This window comes from Vollenhovia emeryi, unplaced genomic scaffold (genome assembly GCF_000949405.1).
Source record: "Vollenhovia emeryi isolate VEMERY1.0 unplaced genomic scaffold, V.emery_V1.0 DF939126.1, whole genome shotgun sequence".
NCBI classification, from domain to species: Eukaryota; Metazoa; Arthropoda; class Insecta; order Hymenoptera; family Formicidae; genus Vollenhovia; species Vollenhovia emeryi.
In genome coordinates, this window is record NW_011967240.1 from 991,466 (window position 1) to 1,016,009 (window position 24,544).

The 24,544-nt window shown below is 38.7% G+C and overlaps 1 protein-coding gene across 3 annotated transcripts in view; it reads left to right on the plus strand.

The window, feature by feature from the left end:
• LOC105568977 (leucine-rich repeat-containing G-protein coupled receptor 6) overlaps positions 1-22,615 on the plus strand; it is a 100,709-nt gene extending 78,094 nt beyond the window's left edge. For 2 of the 3 annotated variants that reach the window (XM_012025079.1, XM_012025078.1), the window contains 7 exons: positions 13,384-13,984; positions 15,785-16,007; positions 16,240-16,379; positions 16,612-16,764; positions 18,637-18,817; positions 18,929-19,068; positions 19,390-22,615. In XM_012025079.1, coding sequence (XP_011880469.1) covers positions 13,624-13,984; positions 15,785-16,007; positions 16,240-16,379; positions 16,612-16,764; positions 18,637-18,817; positions 18,929-19,068; positions 19,390-19,658 — 1,467 coding nt within the window. In that variant the 5' untranslated portion in view covers positions 13,384-13,623 and the 3' untranslated portion in view covers positions 19,659-22,615. Of the gene's footprint in view, positions 1-10,926; positions 12,042-13,383; positions 13,985-15,784; positions 16,008-16,239; positions 16,380-16,611; positions 16,765-18,636; positions 18,818-18,928; positions 19,069-19,389 lie in introns of those variants that run through there. The other variant, XM_012025077.1, reaches the window with a different exon arrangement.
• Positions 22,616-24,544: the final 1,929 nt, after the last annotated feature.

A 24,544-nucleotide genomic window follows, 5' to 3' on the forward strand; every position in this document is an offset into this window, starting at 1 on the left:
TTCTTCTAAAATAAAGATACAGCGGAAAGAATAATAAAAATGCATAAAGAGTGTAATATGACATAGTACTGATCAAGGTGATTGACATAATCATGTTTTAGTTTTGCACAGTGCGATATAAATACTCTTGCATATCAGAAGCATTCAATTTTTTTTTAAATTTAGACTTAATTATATTTCTCTAGTATCACAGAACCAATGTCTGCCATTTTAGAATATTTCACGATAAAATATTGTTTGTTACTTGTAATCCAGTTTATCTAAAAATGTGTGTTTATTTAACAATAAAATAGCACAAAATTTGACCACGTATAGTTGCTTTTTCGGAATTGTCTATCTTTTATAACAGAATTTGCATCATTTTTTCAAAGTTTCTTGTAAAAAGAGGCAGGAGAGATAGAGTTACATAGAGAGAAGGGGAGGCGGGGTGAGATATACATTGCTCGCTGTATAATAAAATGTGAAATAAAAATGCATATATATATTATGTATACGCATATTTTTATTTCATATATAAAGATTAAAGTGCTCTCTCTCGATTGATTTACATAGAAAGTTACCTTGTTTCGCGTAATAACATTGATTTTACAACAGCAAGCGTGTTTGTACTTCAGACGATAATAATCGAAGCGTTACGTTGATGCTTAAATTAATGCAATGAAAATGTCAAAAGCACACTCAATTGTATATTGCAACCGCGCGCAATAATGGATTAAAAGAAAAAAACCAATTTTATTATAAAGAGCAATTTTTCAAGAATTTAATTTAGTCACAAGAAATTTGCACAATATGACTTGCTTTTATAGAAAAAAAATGCGCGTATCGGCGAATTACCAAAGAATTATTTTGTTAATTATTTGCAAAGTCAACTTTTTATTTAACAAAAGAACTAAAAATCTTTAACTGCCTGCGTATGCAGCTGGAAGATGTAATTGCCAGTTTTATTTGACGCATAAAAGAATAAGTTAATTAAAGTGTCGCTATTCATGTCTGTTTGTTCAGTTTCATATGACTAACAATATAAACGCAACGAATTATATTTTTAATGTGTGCAGTTATTTTAATCTAATTGTCGTAATAGAATGTAACTGATATATCAACATTTACTCAAAATTATTTATTTTCATTTATTTATCCAACGATGGTCATGCTAGTATATGAAATACAGAGAGTTTATTTCATGAAAATCTGACTCGCCTGTTGCTAGATGTTTCTATGTTTTGTCGCAACTAATTACTCGTGTTACTTGATGTTTCTTCCATACGGCTGAAATGCATCGCGTGATAGGCGGAAGCAACACGGCTCAAAATTCATGGGCAAAATTAAATAGGCCGCGAATTCAATTCCGACGTGGTTAATTAAGCGCGAGAAACCTCGTGGAAGTTTGCGAAGCTGCCTAGTTTGCTTAATCTATATCTTACGAATGCAGTAAAAACGGAAGACATGGAAGCGAGCGGTTTATCAGCACGACTTTAATATTTTCAAAGAAAAAAAAAGCTCTGGTTTCCTCGTCGATTAATGTCGGTTATAGAATAGCAAACGCTACTTCTATTATTTTCTTTTCCGTATTGAGAGATAAATCTCAAAGATTTATGTTGAAGACACACTACCGCAGTTTTCTGACTAACGAGAGAAAATAAAAGCACTCATATAAATACGAGTTGTACTTTATTTTTAAGCGCCCTAGATTAAATTTGCACGTGTATATGTACGGATATACATGTGCTGTGCATCGCGTATCTATAGCTTTTTGAGCGCGAAAGTACAAATGACACACAAATAGTATCCACTGTGCTATTATGGCACGTTCGCTGAACATAGAGTTCCTCCATTACTTCCAATGCTCCGCAAAGATAATCCCAGCGCTGTAATCCCGTACTTTTTGAGAACTGTTAGTGGCGGCGGCAGCCTGTTTCGAGACGCATAATTGGCTAATCTTAGGAATATGGGTCATCTCCTTAAGGGAGACCACTCTTTCGACGCTGTCTTTCTTGAATCGGTACGATCGCGATTATACGCCCGAGTCACGTTATACTCGCTGAGGTCTTGCAGGACAGCCGGAATCTACCTCGCCTCCCTCCGGGTGGTGGCGGATCAATATTACGTATACGCTAGGGGAGGCCAAGCGAAACGTCGAGTAACCAACAGGTGAAGTAACGTCGTGACTGTAAGTACGAGGCCAAGGGGAGAATATAAAATTACCTCCCATGGATAGAGAGCTGTAGCCGACCTCAGTTTGTCACGGATGGATCACTTAATGCACGTGCCACCTTGGGCTTTCTCATGCGTCGACGCATTTCCGTCTCTCTGTCATACCTTTTTGTTCGCTCCTCCCTCCTTCCCTCCCTCTCTCTCTCTCTCTCTCTCTTTCAACCTGCGGTCCATCTTTCGAAACTACACTTCGCGTGTCTTCAAATAAATGTTTTCTAACTTCATCGCGATTTCGTGATAAAGACTCGATAGATTTCCGCGATGACGAAGGGTTCATCTATCGATTCTGTCGCATAATGAAGGGTCCGATAATGCGCGGTAATCGGATTTTACGATTTATTATACCTAGCAGCGAATAAAATCCCTCTGTCAATAGAACGAGAAACCTGAACTCAATGTGACTAATAATAAGTTTTGCGATATACCATTATTAAGGCTTCTTTTACTATTATATTTTTAATTATCTTATTATAATACGATACTAAAATATCCTTACTAATGCTTATATGACACATAGGAAACTTTTTATCAAGATTTTATAATATTCATCGTTAAAATTTTATTATGGAAAAATGTTCCCTTTTCCTTCTAGTGAAATATATGTAATCTATATTTCTCATTTATATGTAGATTATAACTATATCCCAATATATTATGTTAATGTTACCTATGTTACGTCGGCACACAGTATTGCTATGTAATGTGTGTTTTGCGTTCTCAAATAATTTTGTGGTAAATAACATATAAAATTATAATCTCTTTATACCGTGTAATTAAAAAAATGTTATATTTTGTATTTTTCCGAAAAAAGGTATAAAATAAATAATTGTTTTGTAATAAATTTTTATCTTAAATTTTTGCCGCATGTTTTAACAATTTCGCGAATGACCCATCTCTGAAGTTTGCTTTCAATAAAATTGCGATAAAATTTCAATAAAAATATGAAAATTTTAATGGCAAAAAACGATGAGCGCCCTATCATATTTCAGATATTGAATTCTTAGAAAGAAAATATTCAGTTTTTAAAAATGATATGACTCAATTTCAATCCAAATTTACACTGGAAATTGTTTCGCGCAATAGTTTTATTTAATTTTAAACTAACATTGTCGAAAAATTATCTTAATAGATCATTCTTTAATCGTTGTAATTAGACAATCAAGAAAAGTTTTTGCAGACTTAAAGTTTAATTGTTTGTCAAAATATTATTTTTTAATATAACAATCAATTAAACAACGTTTATATATTTTGTCAATATAAACGTAGCACGAAACATTTGATCTTCCCGAGTCAATCGCTCGTTGTACAACGATTTAGCATGTATCACACAATTAATTGAACAAATACGGAACGAACTACTGGATTTATAAATTTTCTATTAACAAAAAGACAAAGATATTGTCCACCATTAAATATATAATTTTCTTATAACTGTCACACGTGTTTAAAAAGCTTACAATTATTAATATTAAATGAAGCATATTCTAACAATGATGGACGTGCTATTGTACCGTTTTATTAGTACGCGCGACAGGACAATGCCATGGCGTACGAGCCAGGTCTAATTAGGAATCTGCTGGTGGACGCACGCACGGTTCATTAGGTCATTCAGCCGTTATACCGGCGCTAACGAATGCCATATTCCGCGACCGGAACCAAGTTCGACGTCGCGACGCGCCCTTATTCAACGCATTCGTCCGTTGCCGACGCACATGTATCCGGAGGAAAATATGCAAACTCCCGATGCGCGACGGTGTTGCTGTTATGCCGCGCGTCGCATTTGCATATGTTTCGCGGACACAGCACAAGCTTGTTCGCGAAAGTCTATGACGATTCAAGCGCAAAATGTTTTCGGTAGGAAATAGAAGCGGCCCAAGAGAGAAAGAGAGAGAGAGAGAGAAAGAGACTAGTTTATGAACGAGAGAGTCCAATTACTCGCACGTACGAATTTGCATATCGCATGTTTTCGATGATTCGATTTTTTAATCGCCCAAATAGGAAAGTTGGAAACCGCCTGTAGCAACGCGTTGATACACGCCAAAATTGCGTCATCGCTGTTTTCATAATTAAATGGATACCGCGTACCCAGAGAAATATGCAATCTATTGGCTAGATATTCATGTTTCCGATAACGTTATTTTCATGCGTTGATGATTTAATGTCCATCCATTCGCACTGGAAAATTGAAGCATAACATGGGGATTTATTAAAGAGCGGGGGTTTGACATTAATCTGTATAGGTTGTTATGTACGTGTGTTTTCCGTTTGAAAATAAAACGCGGGGTTTCGTACTTTAACGACTGTCGTTGCCCCGGCGCGTATTCGGTGAAGAATAAAGTTACACACGCACACGTCGCTGACGCGTTCGAAAGCTAAAATATTTTACGCAATTTTCTTTTGATAGTTCGCGGACTATGAGACACGAAATACGAACAAGTAAAACGGCACGTTGATAAAACGACCAACAGGAAATATACATTCCGTAGAACGGCGATAATTGGAAAGCGTTGTACGTTTGCCCATTAATTTTGCTCTGTCTGAAATGTTGGAATCTAGTGATAGTTAACTGGGGACGTGAACGTGACGCGCAGGATGTTGCATAAAATTTCATCTTTTCAGTATAGATAAGATACGATCGATATCGTAACACATTGTATTGAATGCAACACTTAGAAATTTATTTGTGTGATTGTATTACACTTATATTATAAATATTAAAACACTGAAACCACAAAACAATGTATAGAAATTCGGAAAAAAAACAAAGGAAGGGAACCGTTGCGCATGTAGTATTGATATAAATTTTATGAGGGCAAAACGTAACAATTTAAAAAGAGATAAAAATTCTGGAAATTAAACACGTAAGCTCTGGAATAGTGCGTACATAAACCGCAAACTCGAGGGAATAATTATGTTTGTATAAAATGAGAAAAGCTTGTGAGAGGATAAGAGCCCAAAGTGGACTGTTGTTGAAACGAAAATACAGATTGCACGAGGCAGATAAATCTCCAGTAATCTTGTGCGGGCGACAAATTGGACATTCAAAAAAAATTGACGAACCGTTAGAGAGTTTGCACGGTCGGGGGGAAAAAGGAAGAGAAACTTTGTGATCGTCCCTTTCGTTAGTGTTTGAATGTGAAATCCTCTTATGAGAACGCGGCGTTTTGACTAATGGTACGCCATTAGTCGAAACTGGGGGGGTACTTCATTATGCCAGATATATTTTCCTCAAGCATCGGGCGTCAGGCGGGAAACATCCTGACGGGCGTATATTTCGTCTGTCGTCTCTAAGACTTATCCAACTATTATAGCGAATGCGACGCCAAAGAAAGCGTGCCCGTTTCGCGCCGAAGACGATTTGTCGGGTTTTCGCCCAATGTTCTTTTCTTCCTGCCTCAAGCACTCTTCGGCCATTTGTCAAGTCGTTGACAGAACGTCGCAACGTATTTTTACGTTAAAATGCACGTCGCGATGTAACGTCGGAATGTATCAAATGTTCACCACGTCACGCGATTTTACATTAAAGAGAGATCGTTTTTATATTCCATTGTTAGAATGACAATGCGAAATCATTTTTACGAAATGGCAAAATTTTATTACCGCGTTACTTTTCCGTACACGTGCACGTTGTTTTATTGCAAATCAGTGAAAAACAAGGGAAATAATAGAAAAGCGCAATGATTCTGAGAATGTTGTCCAATCAACGGCGTCTCATCGAGTGGCTTCTGATATAATTTCCAATCCCATTAGTCTGTTTCTGTTTAATCTTTTTCTATATCTTTGAAGTTTTTGAAAATATGCAATCTAGAAACTCGCGATGAAACAATTTGTATTAAAAGTTTAATCAAAATATACATTCCCGGGGTTGGAAAACGTAATGCAGGCCTGTGAGTTTTTCACCTGTTGTTCGGGACAAAATATTCGGTTAGAACTCGTCGCATCCCGTCACGCCGCCGCGGGGTTAAAAGGTGAATATACTGTACAGTCTCCAGCAGAATTAAAAGCGGACCGCGAATTCTACCCCCGACGAGCGCTGCCGAAAGTTCAGCCTTGCATGGCGCATTCGGACGCCGCGATGCGAGAAGCGCATTCGGCATTTCGTATTCCCGCATTTCGCGGCAGATACGCCGGCGGCACACTCCGGACCCGCCGAGAACATCCGATTCTGGTAGTGAATAACATTGCAAGTTACACGGTAATCGCGAAATGCATGCTCCGGTGTATCTAGACGCGCTCCTACTTCTCCTTATCAATCCAATTCTGAAATAGCGGCGCGAAAATATCCGCTGGATATTCCAACAGTTTAATCTCTCGCCGAGCACATTCTGGCAGCATTGGTTCCATTTTGCCAGTGCGAAACGCCCGAATGGACCGTCTACACAGATGAACAGCATTTACGAAAATGAAGAGTCAAACAATACACACGCCGATACGGTCAAATGTATGCATTAGTAACGCTCGCGATTCCGAATATAAAACGACGTACGGCTTAATTCGCCGTTTCACAAATACACACCCCCGTCCGTTTTAATCTTTAGATACGTTATCAGCTGTTCCGTTATTGTACCAATTCCGTACGCGAAACGTTAAGGAAGGGATGAGAAAGATTAATGCGCAGATCGTAAGTTTCAGCCGAGATGTGCAGCCTTCGTGAATTGATATGCTAGCGCGAACGTAATATCCGCAAGCGTTAATATAAAGGGGCAAGTCGAGTTAATTGGGGCTAGAAACGGCTGAAACCGGCGAGCGCGAAGGGGAATGTGAATAACGTATTTCCCACGTGTGTTCAGTAAGGGGAGAGTCCGTACCATAATCTTCCACGTAATCTTCTTACGGTGGAACACGAGCGCGCATTTTTGGAAAGTTCCAATCCGCCCCACATTACACGCAGCGGTTCCTGCAAAGCCAACGATTTAATGGCTCCGCGAGGTTTGCGGTCTCCGTTGGGCGCAGCATTACCTACGAATGCCTTTTTTACCTGCGACACGGCCTGGAATTGTCACACGGGCGGACAATTTTTCGACTTTCTTCCGCGTAAAAAGACGACGGTTCAATTATGAATGGAACAGTGTCTGTAAATGTCGCGCACAGTGGAGACGGAAGCATCCGCGAAACGGACACGCCGAAGTTCAGCGATTTCCGTCGACTCCGCGGGAAAATGTAGCTTTCCCTCGACCGGAGAGAAAAATAACTGCCGCGAGAGGATGGAAAAGCAGAGTACACCTGTCTCTTTCATTTTGCGAACCGGGATGGAATAACGGACAATTCCGGAAATGATTTCACGAACTAAGAACATTGCGAGTTCGCGGGATATTTCTCTCGCGATGCCGCGACTTAAAGCCTACGCGATATGCATAAAAGATTTATGCAAATATCCAATCAAGCCTTAGGTATTCCGACGTACGAATCTACTCGCCAAATGCGACACGGCTCCTTGGAGATGAGATCGTTTGGGATTATTACCTCGTTAATGTTCTAATGACACGTGTATGTGTGTATTCTGTTCTATTATTGTACCTGCTATATCATTTGTTCAAACTACATAAATATTCATCGGGGAGATCTTAGATTTATAATTCGAAACAGATTTTCCATTACATAAATTGCGCGGAACGACGTCATTAAGTCCATAAAGTTGACAATCACTTTCAAACAAGTATTAATTGCTAAATGATTAATTTTTCACTTTAAAAGCGATGGGGACTTTCCGGTCACGTTTTCACATTATCACATTGTCACATTTTAATCGTTTTACCAATTCCTAGCGCTCGAGTCGAATTCGAATGTATCGCGACGAGAAATAACAACATGCAAAACTAAAACATATTACTCCTTCAGAAGAGTTGAGCACTTTTCTATAATGACAGTTCACATTTTATAGACAAAATGAATCAAAATATTATGGATCTCTTAAATTGATTGTAGACTCCACAAAGCATACGATCATTCACTAGTTTCAGTCAGCGTTGCATTAGCTGCGAGAGCACGAAACGATAAAAATGTTCCAGAAACTCAATCATTTGATTCCGTTGGTCTACACATATTAATCGTATGCAACGTTCGCCATCGAAATGCTCCTACGCAAACGCACATGTCGATCCTCATCGCATGCGTCGGTACACCCAACGACGCATGTTAATCACACGCAATGTATGCTAATAAAGCGTAACAAGCCCATCATATATTTAACGCTGAAGCATGCTAAGGATTTAGGCCGCATCCCGAGAATTTGATACGAATCGAATCGTTGCAATTCAACTGGGATCAAAACTGGTTTTGATTCTCGCAGTAAGATACAACGGAGAGCGTGGTATAATAATAAAATAAAATTGAAAATATGATCGTATATGTGGGTCACGTGCAATCGCACAATGCATATATAAAATTACAGCAATTGAAGCAAAGAGAAACATTCTGTAATCATTATGATTTTCTGAAAATGGTATTATTGGGTCAAACAATAATTTGCCTTTATTCTGTACGTGTTGTCGAATATATTTGAGCAGTGGATAATCGAGTCATCGTACGTTAAATTGATGAAAATACCACCCGATAAAATATCAAAAAACTTTTCTGAGAACCTGGTCGCTACAATTAAGCTGAAAGCATCCGCTCGGGTCTGTTAGGAAAATAAAGCAGACACAAGTCATGGAATACGATTAGCTAATTTAACCGTAATGTGATGAAATCGCAAATATGTTTGAACTATAGGTCGTACGATACGAACATACCTCATCCGCGTTCTCCATTAATCGCAAGTTAAAGCATCGCGATATCATTTTTGATTATCAAAAAAGCGGTAATATTTGAGATTATGATTATTTAATTAGATTTTACGGTCTCTTCCTTTCTTTCCTCTGCTCGAAAATTAATCGCGTAAGCGCGTTGGTATGGAAAATGAAAAAAGCGTGTCTGCTGCAAACGGCGTTATCGAAGTGTCGACGTCATTCAATTTAACAGTCTCTCTCCCCCCCTCTCTCTCTCCCTCTCTCGTTAGACTGTACAATTTATTCTACCGTCGTAGAAACAAAGCGAAGCAAGCCATTGTCGCGCAAGCGAAGACGAATCGATTTGGGCAACGTCAACTAGTCAACCGAAAGGACTCGCCCCTTGTCCAAATACTCGATGTGCTAATTACTGTTCTCAAGCCCACATTATCCTCGAAGCTTTATCACGAATCACAATGTGAGAGACACAGTGCTAAAAGCGTATTACGTATCAAATCCATTTTGTAATATAGAGCGCACCGTATTTTAAGTTCCTTACAGTGCGCTAATGCACGATTATTATTTGTCGTTTATGAATTATGAAATTTTACAGATAGGAATTTATATATTGTTATCTCTCTGCTACCACTTCTCTTCAATAATTATTTCCTCTCATCTCGACGAAGCAATTTCTCGTGTCATCATAGAAATCATATTTCTACATTAAATTCTCAACCATGGCATTCGCGGCATGTCGATAACGTTTTCAATTTTACGCTCATTATGCTAAATGAGAATGAAATTTAAGAGCAAAAGCGTCACTCCTGGAAGAAATCAGCACAGCAAAAGTTGAAAGCTCTTAATACCGCCCTCTCCGCGAACGCAATCATTACCGAACTCAATTGGCAATCGTGGCGATGTATCAATTGTCAATTTCGAAAAGAGCATGTGAAGGTCTATGTTCGGAATACATAATGATGCATCGTCTGCCCCTATCGACCGTCTCTTTTTCCATCTCTCTGCAACGACGGATTCAATAATCCGTAATTACGATATAACCTGATAGACTAATCCAATTATTAATTCAAAACGAATTGTCTTTAGATAATAAATGAAACTAATTATCCGATCCGAAAGTGATATCTGCTAACTTCATTAATTTGAAAAAATGAGATTATATTGGGAGATATAGAGAAAGATTAACGTTCTCGTTTTACTAGCTATACGAATTTGATGATACGAAGATATGTTTGAACGTAACTAGGAAACGTAACACAAAGGTATTAGAGATTCAAATTTGAGTAGAAAAATGATAGAATATTGCATAGTAAATTTGAAATATATAATAAGGTATTTCCACTTTTCTCTCTCTCTCCACACGTATGGTAGATACTTATTCCACGCTTTCAGAGCCCAGCATATCAGCTCATTCATTTTGCTGATGACATTTGTGTTAAAAACTTTATATTTCCGGAGTATGAATTTATACTCGCATCCATCCATTCGTTTCGTTTATAAAATTAACAAAGTTAATGATATGTAGAAATTACTCGCACAAATTCGCACATACGAAATGTGAAAACAGATATTTACATTTCAAAGTAAAAAGGAACTAATATGTTTGCATTATTCTTCTGTTACTGTCAGTATGCATGAACAATGTCATGGCTATAGCAGTCATGAAAACATTTCAGTAAACAATATCACATTTCAAATATAATCTTCCAAGTGACGTCGTTAAAAATGTTGAAAGTATTAATAAAGAAGTGAATATACTGCACATCACTTCATGCTTTAATTTTCGATATTGCTACTCTAAGAAGATTTCTACCGAGAGCAAAAATCTTGTGCTTTATGAATTCTCTCATGTAACAAAGACGGAAAAGGGATATTACCGAGATATTAAACGCGATGTTTCTATACGGAAAACTCGTAAAAATCGAGGTATAAAATTTTTCATCACTCCATATTTTTCCCTCGCAGCTACAAGCTCTTTACATGAAACACTAGATGTGCGTATTGTAGGCGCACACGATAATGTTGGCCGGCGTATTCTCGCGGTCGCGATCCCATGATCTCTGTACCGGAAGGGGTCCATTAGTCGGGCAATGATAATGCCAACGGACACCCGGTCACCAGTGACCGAGCAGAGAGCTCGGCTCTACAAATTGTAACGCTTTCGCGTCTTGGCCAGAAGACTGTCTTAGCGATAGCCTCGCTATCAGTGTCGTCGATTCCGCTAAGGCTTTATTGTGAATCATTAGAAATCACTTCGAAATCCACCTGGACCACGTCGATTCACGCCTTGTACTTCCGGATTCGAGGGAATTGCGTATCGGACGCGCGTCGCCACCGCGGATACGTTTCTTCCGGGAAAATTACCGGGAGGCTGATTCCACGCTAACGAGTCACTGATGCCGCTCCTGTCAATAACTGTCTGCAGAACGACGATAACATCGTGACGCAACTACCGAGCGCGATTCTCGCGGCGCAATTGCGCCGGATGGACAGCGGTGCGAATATTACTGCCAAATGGGGAAGCAGTGAGTGATTACGTCGTGGGTGGTGGCGGGAAGCTCCGTGGCGAATTTGTTGATCGGGTTTGCGGCTGCGTAGGTGGAGCGTGTGGACTGTGGTGAAAGGTGTTTATCGGGAAAATAAATCATTCACGCACGCTAGTGGTATCGCGAGCTACTCCCGTAGTAGTGTCACATTCGTCGCACAATATCGGCGTTACTTGGCCGATTGTGTCCCGAGACTCCCTCAGATATCATCATCGGGAGAGTGATAACGATACTCGCGCGCGATGTGAGAATTGACCCACTTCCGACTTGCAGTGCGCTGAAGCGCGTTCGCTTTAGGAGCCGACGAGTTTTCCTCGTGGACATCTGCGAACTTTGTTAATCGCTTGAGTGTATTTGTTACGTAACAAGGATGCGAGAGTGTTCGAGAAGACGTCGGTGTGGCGCGCCTGCGGTCGATTAGCTAATCGATTGACTATTACGCAGTGACATCAAAAGCGATGACTAGTGATCACGCGAGTACGCATCGTCACTTTATTTTGCGTCTTCCATTGAGTATATTACGAGCTAGAAGAAGACACGGTATCCGCCGCATGGCTCGGTAAGCGTAAATTGCTCATCAAGCATTTGGGCGCGTTACCACGCCGCGAGCTTATCACAAGATGGACCTACGCACTAATCTGAAAATTCGACAGCAACAGGCATAAATTCGGAGTCGAGTTTTCCTTAACAAACATTTTATCGTTACAAAACGAAATAGAATTTATTTTTTTGGATTAGCATAAAAGCCATATAATGAAAATTCATGACAATAAAATATTAACACATTTAAATATAAATGTGCTACTAATGTTTTTGACCCACATCGCAATTTTAGCCATTTCAATGGAGGCTAAATTCATATTTTTAAATCAAATGGAAACGAGAACGCTGAATCATTATTTAGGTCCGAGCAAGATAAAGGCAGTTCCAACAATTTAAATTTAATATGTGAATACATATACCGTTTTTAAATTATTGGGCTACCTTTGTCTTGCTCGGATCTAAGTAACGATTTGGCGTCCTCCTTTCCATCTGATTTATATTATATAGGTCCTGAGCTAACTTTACTTGTTCATATTTTTATTATAAAATTATTCTTGCCTGGAATTGTAATTTTGTAATAAAAAAAATGAATTTTTAATATGTTCAAAAGAGAAAGATACATTCTTTTTAGCGCTTACTTTTGCAAAGCGTTCATATATAAATTAACAAACGTTGAATATAAATATATGAACAAAATGCAAGAGTGACTTGTGTTTTTCGACATGCTACATTTTTAGTGGCATTATTATGAAGATGTTAACAGCATTGTAACGTTGCATATAGCTCCACTAACGGATACTAAAATGTAATGTTACTACAGTTATTAACGATTCTGCGTAGAAGTTTCGCGCAGTTATCGTAACTGCCAATAAGTTGACGTTTATTACGCATATACATGAATATTTTCGTATTATAAGTTTGCAGCACACCAGTGCGATCAAAATACCGCTCGTATACAGCATTATTGCTTCGTGCCAGAATATGCATGCTATTCTGCGCTAGCAATAATTCCAGTGAATTTCCATCTTCCATTTCTATATAAACTACATAGTTATTGGATAAATATTAAACTGAAGGGGGGCAAATATTGCACGATATTTGAGAAGTGTTATTGCGACGTCGTATTTTCTGTAAATGTATTGACCAACGAGTATTATAATAGATTTGTAAAGAGGCACGTTACGTTTGAGAAAAAAGAAATTGTTGAATCGACATTATTACCTCCGTAACAAAGTAACAACATTTATGACATTAATAATAGATAGGTTGGAAATATTTCATTTGCGTTACATTTAAAAATCAATCTTGCGCAAGCTACATATCTCTCTTTGATTTACCGAGCTTCCGTTTACTTGCAGACTCGGTGTACTAGTACACCGTGGCAGAGCGAACAATGGATATGAGAAGAGCAGAGGCTAAGTAGCAGGCTGCAGGTACAGAAACGGAGACGGCGCGAGGGGAAGATTGGAAAGAGGCGTGCGGCCGACAGAAAGCAAGAGTGAACGCCAGGGGGATAGACACGGAGGGCGAAAGCAAGGCACGGGAGGTTCGGCCATTGTGACAAAGTCGCGGGGGTGAAGCGTGGAGTCGCACGAAAAATGAGGGAGCAAGCCTTGTCGGATGTGTGGCGGCTGGTGTGGTTGCTCTGCCTCATTCTGGCGACGAGCTTAGCGCAAACGTCGAGCGTCTGTCCGTCCCACAGCGAGATCGCGCCCTGTTACTGCAGCGTCAAGAAATCCGGCCTGGACATTGTGTGCGAGATCACTGACCTGCAACACATCTCCAAGGCCATGGCCGTGCTTAAGGGAAGGCCGAGCCTCGTGATATTCTATCTTAGGCTCAGGCATAACAACCTGCCCAAGTTGCAGGGATACGTGTTTCTCGGGCTCGACATACGCCACCTCACCATTCACAACAGTAGCCTCGCGGTGCTCGAAGAATCTTCCCTTAGTTCTATCGGTGAGTGGTACGGATCGTCTTCGATTACAGCGGAGTTTAACAGAAATATCAATGGGGCACGCCAAAGAGAGCTGAACATTTTCATTTCGTTGCCAGAGAAAATAGCAATGTATGAAATCCATGTCATTTGCGTTTCGTCAAAATGTACAATGTAAGATTTAAAAAAAACAAGATGGTTTATAAAATCAATTTTGTTTGCAAAATCCGAACTAATTTCCTCGAATCAACAATTTTGTTATGCTTTTATCTTTGTTTTAATTTCATCTCAGCGTGGCCTAGTGATATTTACGATATTAAGGTTTTCAAATTATTTTTGGAAAACCCATTATGCATTACCGAATGTTGAATTTACCTCAATAGAACTGCGAAAGGTCACATCACGAAAGTATCAGTTACACACAAACATTAATTACATACGAAGCTAAATGTTATAACAAACTAAATACTAAATATTTTAATATCTTTGACTTGAAAAATTATTAAGATAGTAATTTTTACATTTCACGATAATTTGACAAGTAATGACCAGATCATGAATTTTTAAGTAATCTAGTACATTCACATATTCATGCAAATATTCAAGTTTTTAGAATCCTTTAGAAATAATTTCTAAAGAAAATTAGAAAAGTCAATTCATGATTAAGTTCGCTCATGAATATATCAGCGGTATTCAACGTTCTAATTTTTCAAAGCACATCGCGGTCAGTAAATGAGAAGTAGTGAAAAAAGCTAGTATTCCACGCGTCATATAATATTTTTTCATTCCATGTAATATTTTTTTACGGCGTGAAACGATGCTTTAACGGTGTGTCCTCAAGTGTCAGAAAACTTTCATGGGCGATTTAAAGCCAGTTTTTTTAAATAAATTAAAGCCAACATTAAAGCACTCAATCTGTCACGCAAGATCCACGTTAACGTCGTAAATTTAACCCGCCTTTAAATCTTTTACGAAATCCCGGACTCACTCGATTGCCACGTCGCCTTTACAGCCATCCGGATTCGGAATAAATTACTATGAGAGACTAGAAAATACGTTCTTTTTACACCTGCCGTATTCAAGTTACGCAGAGATAACCGCATCGCGTGTACCGGGAGCTTAATGAGAATGCGGCACTGCGAGGCGTCTCGGCGCGACATCACTCAGTTGCATTAACTTGCAACGTCGAAAGTACATTAAACATAGAAAACGTTATTTCCCAACCGGTTTCGCGCGGGCATCGTGCGTTTTACAGCAAATTAATTATATATAAAATAGGAAGGATCCGAAACTTCGTGCTATTAGTCGCTGCGGCATTTTATGCTCTGCGAAATAACCATTAACCAGTTTTCGCAAAACGCAAAGCAATTTCAACAAATATATAAATAAAATTCATTCTTGTACGTGTGTATACATATGTAAATGTACCTACGTAATTTCGAAGTTTTCTGATATATATGTATAATGCAAATCAATTCTTTTAATTAAACACGAGTTTAGCTAACGTTAAAATAATTTTTAAATAACTCCAGTTTTTTCAATAAAAATTCAGACAGCATCACATTTAAAATTTGCCTTCTATTAAAATGTGCCTTGTACTAATTAATAACTAGAAATAATAAATTCCAAACTTATACGCTACGTTTTATATATTAAATATATATTATTAATTAACCAAGTAATTTTTATGAAATAAAATGAATCTGTGAAATTATTATATTAAATTGGACAAATTCTCGGAAACAGGATTGGTCAAATTACAAGGTTTATAGAAGCGTTCTCGCGAATGCAAACACGGAATCAAATAATACACTTCCTTACAGGAACGGGATTGACACAGCTGGATCTCTCCCAAAATTCACTGAGTATCGTTCCATCCGTCGCGTTACGAGACCTCCACCATCTCCTGATTTTGAATTTAAACCGTAATAAAATCACAGCCCTCCACAATAGTGCTTTCGAAGGTCTCGACACACTCGAAATCCTCACCCTTTATGAGAACAAGATCACCGGTATAGAACCAGATGCATTCAAAGGACTCGATAAGTAAGTCACTCTTTACTGATTTTATAAACTCTAAGTTACAAACCAAATCAGAAAGCTCTTTTATCCAAAAGAAACTGAAAAATATATTTGCTTGGTTAATAGCTTAGAATAATTTATTTTCTAAATTTTTGTGACTTTACCGAAATTTTACATTATTATAAGAAGCTTCGAGTAAAAAGTGAATCCCAATATTTCAGCTTAATTTTAATATTTTTAATTTTCACGCTTTTAGCCGGAGACTCAAAAGACTTAACTTAGGCGGAAACGAACTCACGAGGATCCCAACTCAAGCTTTATCTTCGTTAGAATTGTTGAAGAAATTAGAAATGCAAGAGAATCGCATATCGACCATAAAAGAAGGAGATTTCGAAGGTAAAATCAATAATCCATTTTACTTTATAAGACGTGTCTTATTTAACAATTCAGTTTCTGCTGATCCCATTTTGCGGAACAATTGTAACTTTAATTAAACCAACTTCTTTTTTTATCTACTATATGTATTCAATCTGCATATAAATAAAGCCCTTTTATAAAATGAACGCATAACGAGCATTTCATACAATTAAATGAATGGGCTCATCGATAAAACGTTTTATCCTTTCAGGATTGAAAGCGCTCGATTCATTAGGATTGGCGCACAATCACCTTCGTGAGGTCCCGGCGCGTGTATTCTCTCACTTGACGCAATTAAATTCTTTGGAACTCGACGGAAATCAGATTACCCACGTGGATGCCAATGCGTTCATCGGTCTTGAGGGTAAGTGTAGTCTAGCGTAGCTGTGTTTAACTTGTTAACCAAGGATACACGAACACAGCACTTACGTTAAAATGACTAAATTGTAGCACGTCTGATATCAATACCATTTTTCATCCACTGCTTCTTTTAAATAAAGCATTTAAAAATCTAACAAAACATATATTTATACGTGTAACAAATTGCTACGGAAAATATTTTTATTAACAATGCGCAAAGGAATAATTAACGCTTGTGCGTTGTTCTGCTTTTTAAATTAATTATACAGCATACAGTTTAAACTTGTATACACTGAGTGCCCCGAAATTCAAGGATAATGAAATTGCAGCACGAAAGTTCGTGAAAAATTACGTGATAAAAATACATGTCATTTTTAAAAATAAAGTAGCATTTTAAGTATAAGACTTTAAAATATAACCAATCATATGCGTTGGTTAAAGAGTCATCTGTGTATCGTACGTGCAATGGTATTAGATGTCGAACACATTCGCGATCATCGACAGATGACAGATGACTCTTTAACCAATGCTTACGATTAGTTTTACTTTAAATTCTTACATACTTAAAATGTTGCTTTATTTTAAAATATGGAATACAATTTCATTGTTTAAGTTTTTACGAACTTTCGTGCTGCAATCTTCTTATCCTCGAATTTCGGGACACCCTGTATATTTGTTTATACTTCTATGTATTTGCATACTTTAAACTTGTATGGATAAATCGTCTTAATGCCCGATTTCGGTGTAGCCGCAGAATTGGTGTGCGGCCTCGTGTTCAGTTTACCATAAAATTTCTGCAGTCTCTGCAGATCACGTTCTACTTTATTTATCGTGGCGAACGATACAACTGCTTAGCATTTAAATCTACCGCATGCTATGGCTGCTTGCCGGCGAGGCAATCGGTTCCCTTTGGGAACGTGGATATAAACGAGCGAACGACACTTTACAAACTACCTTTCATCTTGCTGCATCCTATGAACACAAGCTCGACTACCAAGACAATATTTCGACAAAGCATTGTGTGAACGTACAGCATCGACAGTTCGGTCGAGCAACACGGTTAGCTTCGCAATCAATAAGATAAATAATTAAATCAGACGCGAACGCCTGTTATAAATAAATATTAATAACATATGAATATAGTGAAGAAAAAATTTTTTCCATATCCTGTTGTGTGGGGAATAATTTTATACAATAAAACGCAAAAGCAAACAGATATCAATTGCAAAGCGTTTCTGTAATGTAAGAATATATTGTGCTTTTATTTATACCAGTGTATTGAATAAAGTATTATATTATAGCAATATGTGTTCTTTCGGTGTATAAAATTATTCTTAACTATCTGCTAAATATTTTTCTATCCGTAGTCCAATATTTAATTAAAATTTGTTATTAGAAGCCCATCCATTTAGAACTTTTCAATCATGTATTTGAAGGATCCAATTAAAGCTCTTGAACGAAGTATTTGATTCATGCTTGCGTAAATTCTTCCCGATTGATCGAGTGTTTATTCATCACTACGAGTAGCTTGATTTAATTATAACTAGCTACAATTCATCGAAAGAAGTTCGTTTGAGCGTGTCGTAACTCTCGCGGGCTATTATTAATGTTCCTCACGTAACGAAGCCATGCACTGCAAGTTAGATTGCTATCACTTTTTCTAATATACATATTTCATATCCATGACTATTTTAATTACGTTATTTGTGTCATCGTACGAGAAAATCAATTTGCCCCTTTTGAAAGAAGTTAGTGCACCATGGAAATTTTTACGAGAGAATTTCGAATTACTGGCTTTATTTTTTATATCTTAAACATACCAGTTTTCATGTTTTAATATGTTTCTTCCGCCATAATTTTCAATCTTTTATTTTAGAAAATCTACAATATTTACGACTGGGAGATAATAATTTGCATTCGGTACCGAGCGACGCTCTGCGACGTTTGCATCGCTTACGTCATCTTGATTTGCGGTCAAATAACATCACTGTACTTCCGGAGGACGCTTTCACGGGCTACGGAGATTCCATCACTTTCCTTAATCTGCAGAAAAATATGTAATACCGCTTTCTTCCACACATATACAATTTGGAAATTTAGATCGAACAGCATTTCAATTTTTCTAATATACGTGCCCAGCATTCTACATTATTACGTAATCTTTTCAGGATTAAAATACTCCCGCCTCTGGTATTCGAAAATCTCAATTCGCTAGAAACTCTAAATTTGCAAAACAACAGGCTCACACATATCTCAGAAGAAGTTACGGAGAACATCGTTGATACTCTACGTCACATTGATATAACAGGTAACATATCATTTTCCTTTTTTCCAACATTTAACGTTAATCTTCTTTCAGTCGAATATACGATAATCCCGAAGCTTTTATTAACCTCCTTTTGTCTGAACTACGTTTATAGTATTTAAGCGAGTGCGATATATTTCAAAAGCCATTGATATCTTCTTTACTACATAAGTCTTAATGAATATCTAAAGTGATAACCGAATAAAATAACGTCGTTGAAGCCAGACTTTTATCGAAAGCAGATTTCAGTAGAAGCCCCATTTATTTCGCACGATGTGATTAATTTCATCTTTTCTCTGCTCCGTTTTTTTTTCTCTCGCGCAGATAACCCTTTGATTTGCGACTGCGAGCTACGATGGTACGCCGCGTGGCTCGGAAATTTGCGCGACAAGGACGACGAGATGATGTCGAAGAAGCGGTCAGTCTGTACGATGGTTGCGGAACATCGTGAATATTCCGTGCAGAACATCCCCCTCGACAGGATGGGCTGCGCGGGCAAGAACGCCGGGAAATTCTCGTCGTCGTCTACTGGGTGTAGAATGTACGTCGACGCGACACTACCGCTGGTAGTTCTTACTGCTGTTCTCGTGTAAATCTCGCAAGGATGCGCGGTATCGTGATAACAGACGGGCTCGACTTTTCGTTTCGACGACTAAGAATCGTACTTGCCATTTTCAGCCGTTACTGAACTCGAGACAATTGCTGTAGGTCATTATAAATCTTCGATTTCGTTACTCGATTCTAAAGACGAAGGAAGTGTTTCTCGCTTTTCGAGGTAATCGTGACGCGATAGCGGAGACGCGTCACGATTCCACGATGGCTATCCTTTTGCAGAATTTGTGAAACGCCACTTTATCACGTACCATCGCGATAATTTAGCACGGTTCATGGTAGACGCGGCCTGTTACGGAAACGGCGCAAGGGAGTTGCGACACGAAAAATCGGCGCGTTATCACGATGCCCGTTTGTCACGATCGGCTGTGTCATAACAAGATTTGAATACTGGCTGACGAAAGGAACCTCAAGCATCTAGCATTATTCGAACGGATTGCTACGATCGAAGCGACTGGTAGGAATGATTGATTCCTTTGCCCCTTGGGAGGCTGCTTTTCTTATTTCCCAGAAGGCACGCGAGGACATATGTCTGTTTCGCGTGCGGAAAGGTACATTACATGCGTATAGCGATGGCTGCTTTTCTGTGCAGACACGTGTTCATGCGATGCGATCCCGCGTGGACAATCATATAGCGTTTGGCAAATCGCGACAATCGATCGTTTAAAAATTGAATATTCTTTCAATTCTCCCGGACACTCGCCGGACGTTTCCGCGATCTTTTCTTTCCCGGTCGAATCGTCGGAAATAGTCCTTGTCGAACACTTGGTTCGATCGAGTCTTCAGTATGAAAATCCATTTATTGCCCGCGAGAAACTATTTGGATTTCAATCGAATCGACACACATCTGAATTCCTTTTCGGTGCCATTTATGAATTACTTGATACCGTAATGAATCAATTTTCGTGACAACGTTTGATGTCCAGCCGTAAGCCCAATTTATTCGCTGCGTTTGATCAAGGCCGTGAAACGCAATTCGTGAAAGTACAATGATCGTGTTAAAAAGTTAATCGTTGCGGCAAGACAGATCGCAGTAAGTATCACGAGCAATCCCTTCAATTCCCGCATGTCGAAATGATAATCACAGACACTGCAGGACCGCTAGATATTAAAATATAACGAGCAGTGCGCAGGAGATACACGTTTGCTATGCGATGGATTTATTTCTAATACTGTCATTGTTATTTATAGAGCCCTCAGATGCTTTACGATCGAATTGCAATCATAGCGAACAATCAGCTTGCCGCTTGTGAATTCGTCGAAAAGACTTCCACCGACTAAAAACTACAATAACAAAGTGCAGCAAGATGCAACTCGTTTTATGTAATTCGATGGTACAGAATCTGAGCGATTGCTAGGAACAAACGTCGATCGCACGATCGAACAGTGGACCGTAGAATTCTCGCTCGCGAGGAGCGCACGAGTTTTCTTCACCGGAACGTTACATATCAGCATCGTTGCCAATTATTTCGTGGTTATCCGTTAAGCTCGCGAGACGTAGTCTACTCACTAGCGGATTCGAGTGGCCGGAAGTCAGATTTCGGGCCACTCGTTATATACATATCAATGCGTTCCTGTTGAACACAGCGCTGCGAATAATCGACATCCTCCGTTCGTATTCTCCGTGTACCACGATCTTCCAGGACGGCATTATTTATCCCTTATTTATTATTCAACGTCCTTTTCACCTTAGAAATTCGCAGCAATTTTTTAGATGGCTGTAACGTCTTATATCCACCAGAAAGAAATTGTCAGAAAGTAGGTCAATCGACCATCTTGCTTAAATATGTTATGTCATGAATGGTTCTTATTGATCAAGACACGTTGATTAAGGTATAGAACGGGTCCATTAAAACGCGAGGATTAAAAGAATAATACGATACTCTCGTGACATACATCTTTTATCAACTTTTCTGCCAGAATGTTCCCCGCGCGGTAGTCGCTAACATCTTGAGATCGCCCCAATACTTAACTCGATTCGCAAAGACCCGACTGCGCGAAATGAGATAACGACTGTGCTGATGACACGTAATACTCCCAACGATACTCTCAACAGGAAACCGACACTTGTCAAAGCCGGTAGAGTACAAACGCGGTTATTCAAACGCCTCGTTGCGCCCGCTTTACGACTCGGTTACTTCGCCGCCGCGACAGTTCACGTGTGCCCTGAAAATTGCGTCATCTTGTAGAAGGAAACGTATGTGACGTACGTGTTCGCGATGATCACGAGACACAAACAATCGTTGGAGCATGATATCCGTCAGTTGTGTTTAAAATATTTCTCTTCTCTAAGAATATTCCCCGTACGTTCGGGAGATCGTGGTACACGAGAACACATTTCGCGCGTTTCGCTTCGAAAAACGTTCGACGAATATATTCAGCGATGCATATCCAGCGACGAACGCGTTTCTCAGCGAAGACGTCCGTGCGGAAGATCGATCGATACAAGAGACAGAGAAGTAGTTCACAGGACGTAGTGCTGATCACAGTGCTAACGCAGAAAGTAACATGTGTTTTGCTATTCGATACGTATGAAAATAAAATAGAATTAAGCCTAAGGCATTATTGTAAGGCGCATACGCCGCACAGCGGGATATTTGAGGTCACCGGTATGCGTTACTCGGCGCGTCAAGATGAGCTTTCGAAAGGGAATTTCGAAGCTGAACGTTTCAGAGGACATCCGAATTTTTGGGATAACTGCTAAAGTTTCCTGTTACCAATGTTTTTTTACGTATCAAATATTAGAATCTTTTTTCTAATTTACTAAGTCCGTTACTTCAGCAAGCCAGTACGAATTTATGTAAACAAAATAATTTTTATTGAAAATAACAATGAAATATTTTACTTAAATTTTTACCTCGAAATAGAAACGGAAGAATTATATTGTATTACTGTAAGATTTCACCTGATTTAAAAATAAATGTTAAAATCTAACGAGCAATGGCGTTTTGCACTTATTTTGCTTATGTGTCGCGCAAATTATTAAACATTCATGGCTTGGTTAATGAGACCGCTGGATCTATACTCTGAAAAAATTCGTACGATTGCTACAGTGATCTAATTCCCGAGCTAAGATGATGATATCACAATACACACGTACACATATCATTTATACGCCCAAGTCTACTTGTAAGATAAATTGATTAACTAAGTCGATTTAAGGCTTGACGAAGCTATAACGACTAAAGATCGTATACATATCGTGAACGTACGAGGTTTAAGAGAATTTATTTGTTAACATATACATATATTCATATATGTATATGTACGTTACATATAATATATATATATTATTATGCATTATTTTACAATTATGAAAGATATATATTATATATACCTATATCTCTTATATATACATATATGCACTAGATGTTTTTTCTAAGAAGTTATATTGATAATAGAGTATAAAACTGCCGGGCACACACTGGCGTTGGAAAATTTGGTTTCTACTTAAATCCGCAAAGTCCACCTTTATTATTTTACCCACACACTTTGCTTTGTTTTATTGTCAGTTGTAAAATTTTTATTTTTATATGAGATCTGAGTAAAAGTTCGTGATTGCTACGTCAAATTTAATCTTAATATATTGAATGATAAAAGTTATACGATACGCCGAATGCGATCCTCTGCAGGCCCTACATTTAGCTTAGGATTCGTACGAGGCATATCTGATGTCGATGTTTAAATCTTCTTGTTTTGTAATTACATGCGAATAATTCACATTTGCGATTAACTTAACTACACGCAATTATGATTATTAAGGAGAGAAAAACGGCAGCGTGTAACCGGCAGTGAGTTATAAACCAAGTTGATAGAGACGAAAGTAAAACTAGCGAAATAGCATAATTACCTGAGTCGGAAGTTTGGAATATATATTGCTGTTAAAAAAAATTGCGGCCGAGAAATGTGATGAAAAGAGCTCTTTTATATCGCCTTTTAAGCATTTTGTACTTCGATTATTCTCCTGACAATGTTTCGCGTTACTTGACATTTTGTTCTCTTTACTCTACACATTTCTCCTATTTCTCAATTTCTCAATATTCTTTTACTTAATTGAAACTGAACGAAGATATCGTGGCAAAAGTTTGAATGGATTATTTGCCCGCGCGTGCAAAAGTTTGCTTCATCGAAGAACTTCCGGCTCGAATGTTAGGACATATCTTTAGACAAGTTTTAGAAACAAAAGTGAAAACGGGAGTTTGCGCGACTCTAATCTTTTCCGCTGGATACCATACGGCGGTATACGCTGTTAAGATGCTCTGTACATGACAAGGCACTGTACAATGCACTCGTACAATGCATACAGAATTGTCTACACGTTTTATGCTTCTACTCTAATAATAACTGCACAAAGTTGAGAGGCGAAATCGCGTTTCCAAAGTTCTAACGTTTCAACGGGCATTGTACAGCAAAGAATACTTATCAGCTGCCGCATCGGCCGAAAGGATTAGGCACAGATCGCCGGACGTCAAGCCCGCAGAACCATACGAGACATATCGCTGGGTGCCGGCGCTAGACTCGTCGGGCGCGCCGATTTATTATTACTAATTATTATAAGCGGATATTTTTGTACAGCGTCTTACAATGTGGTCGAATCGTTGCCGGCACGCCCGACGGGCGCACGACCGGCTCGCCATACTTACTTCATTTAATAAGCGCGCGATACCCTGAAGACGCGTAAACGCGTGTATGCGCGAACACGATGATACCTATATACATATATAGATATGCATACGCATGTGTGTTCGTTAGCGGGACGTGTAAACGAAATTATCGACGGTCCCACCCAGGATCTACCCGCGCGTAAGGAGGATAAACGGAGCTTAACTCTCGATCGAAGGATGTACCTTTGTAATCTCGGTGCTCG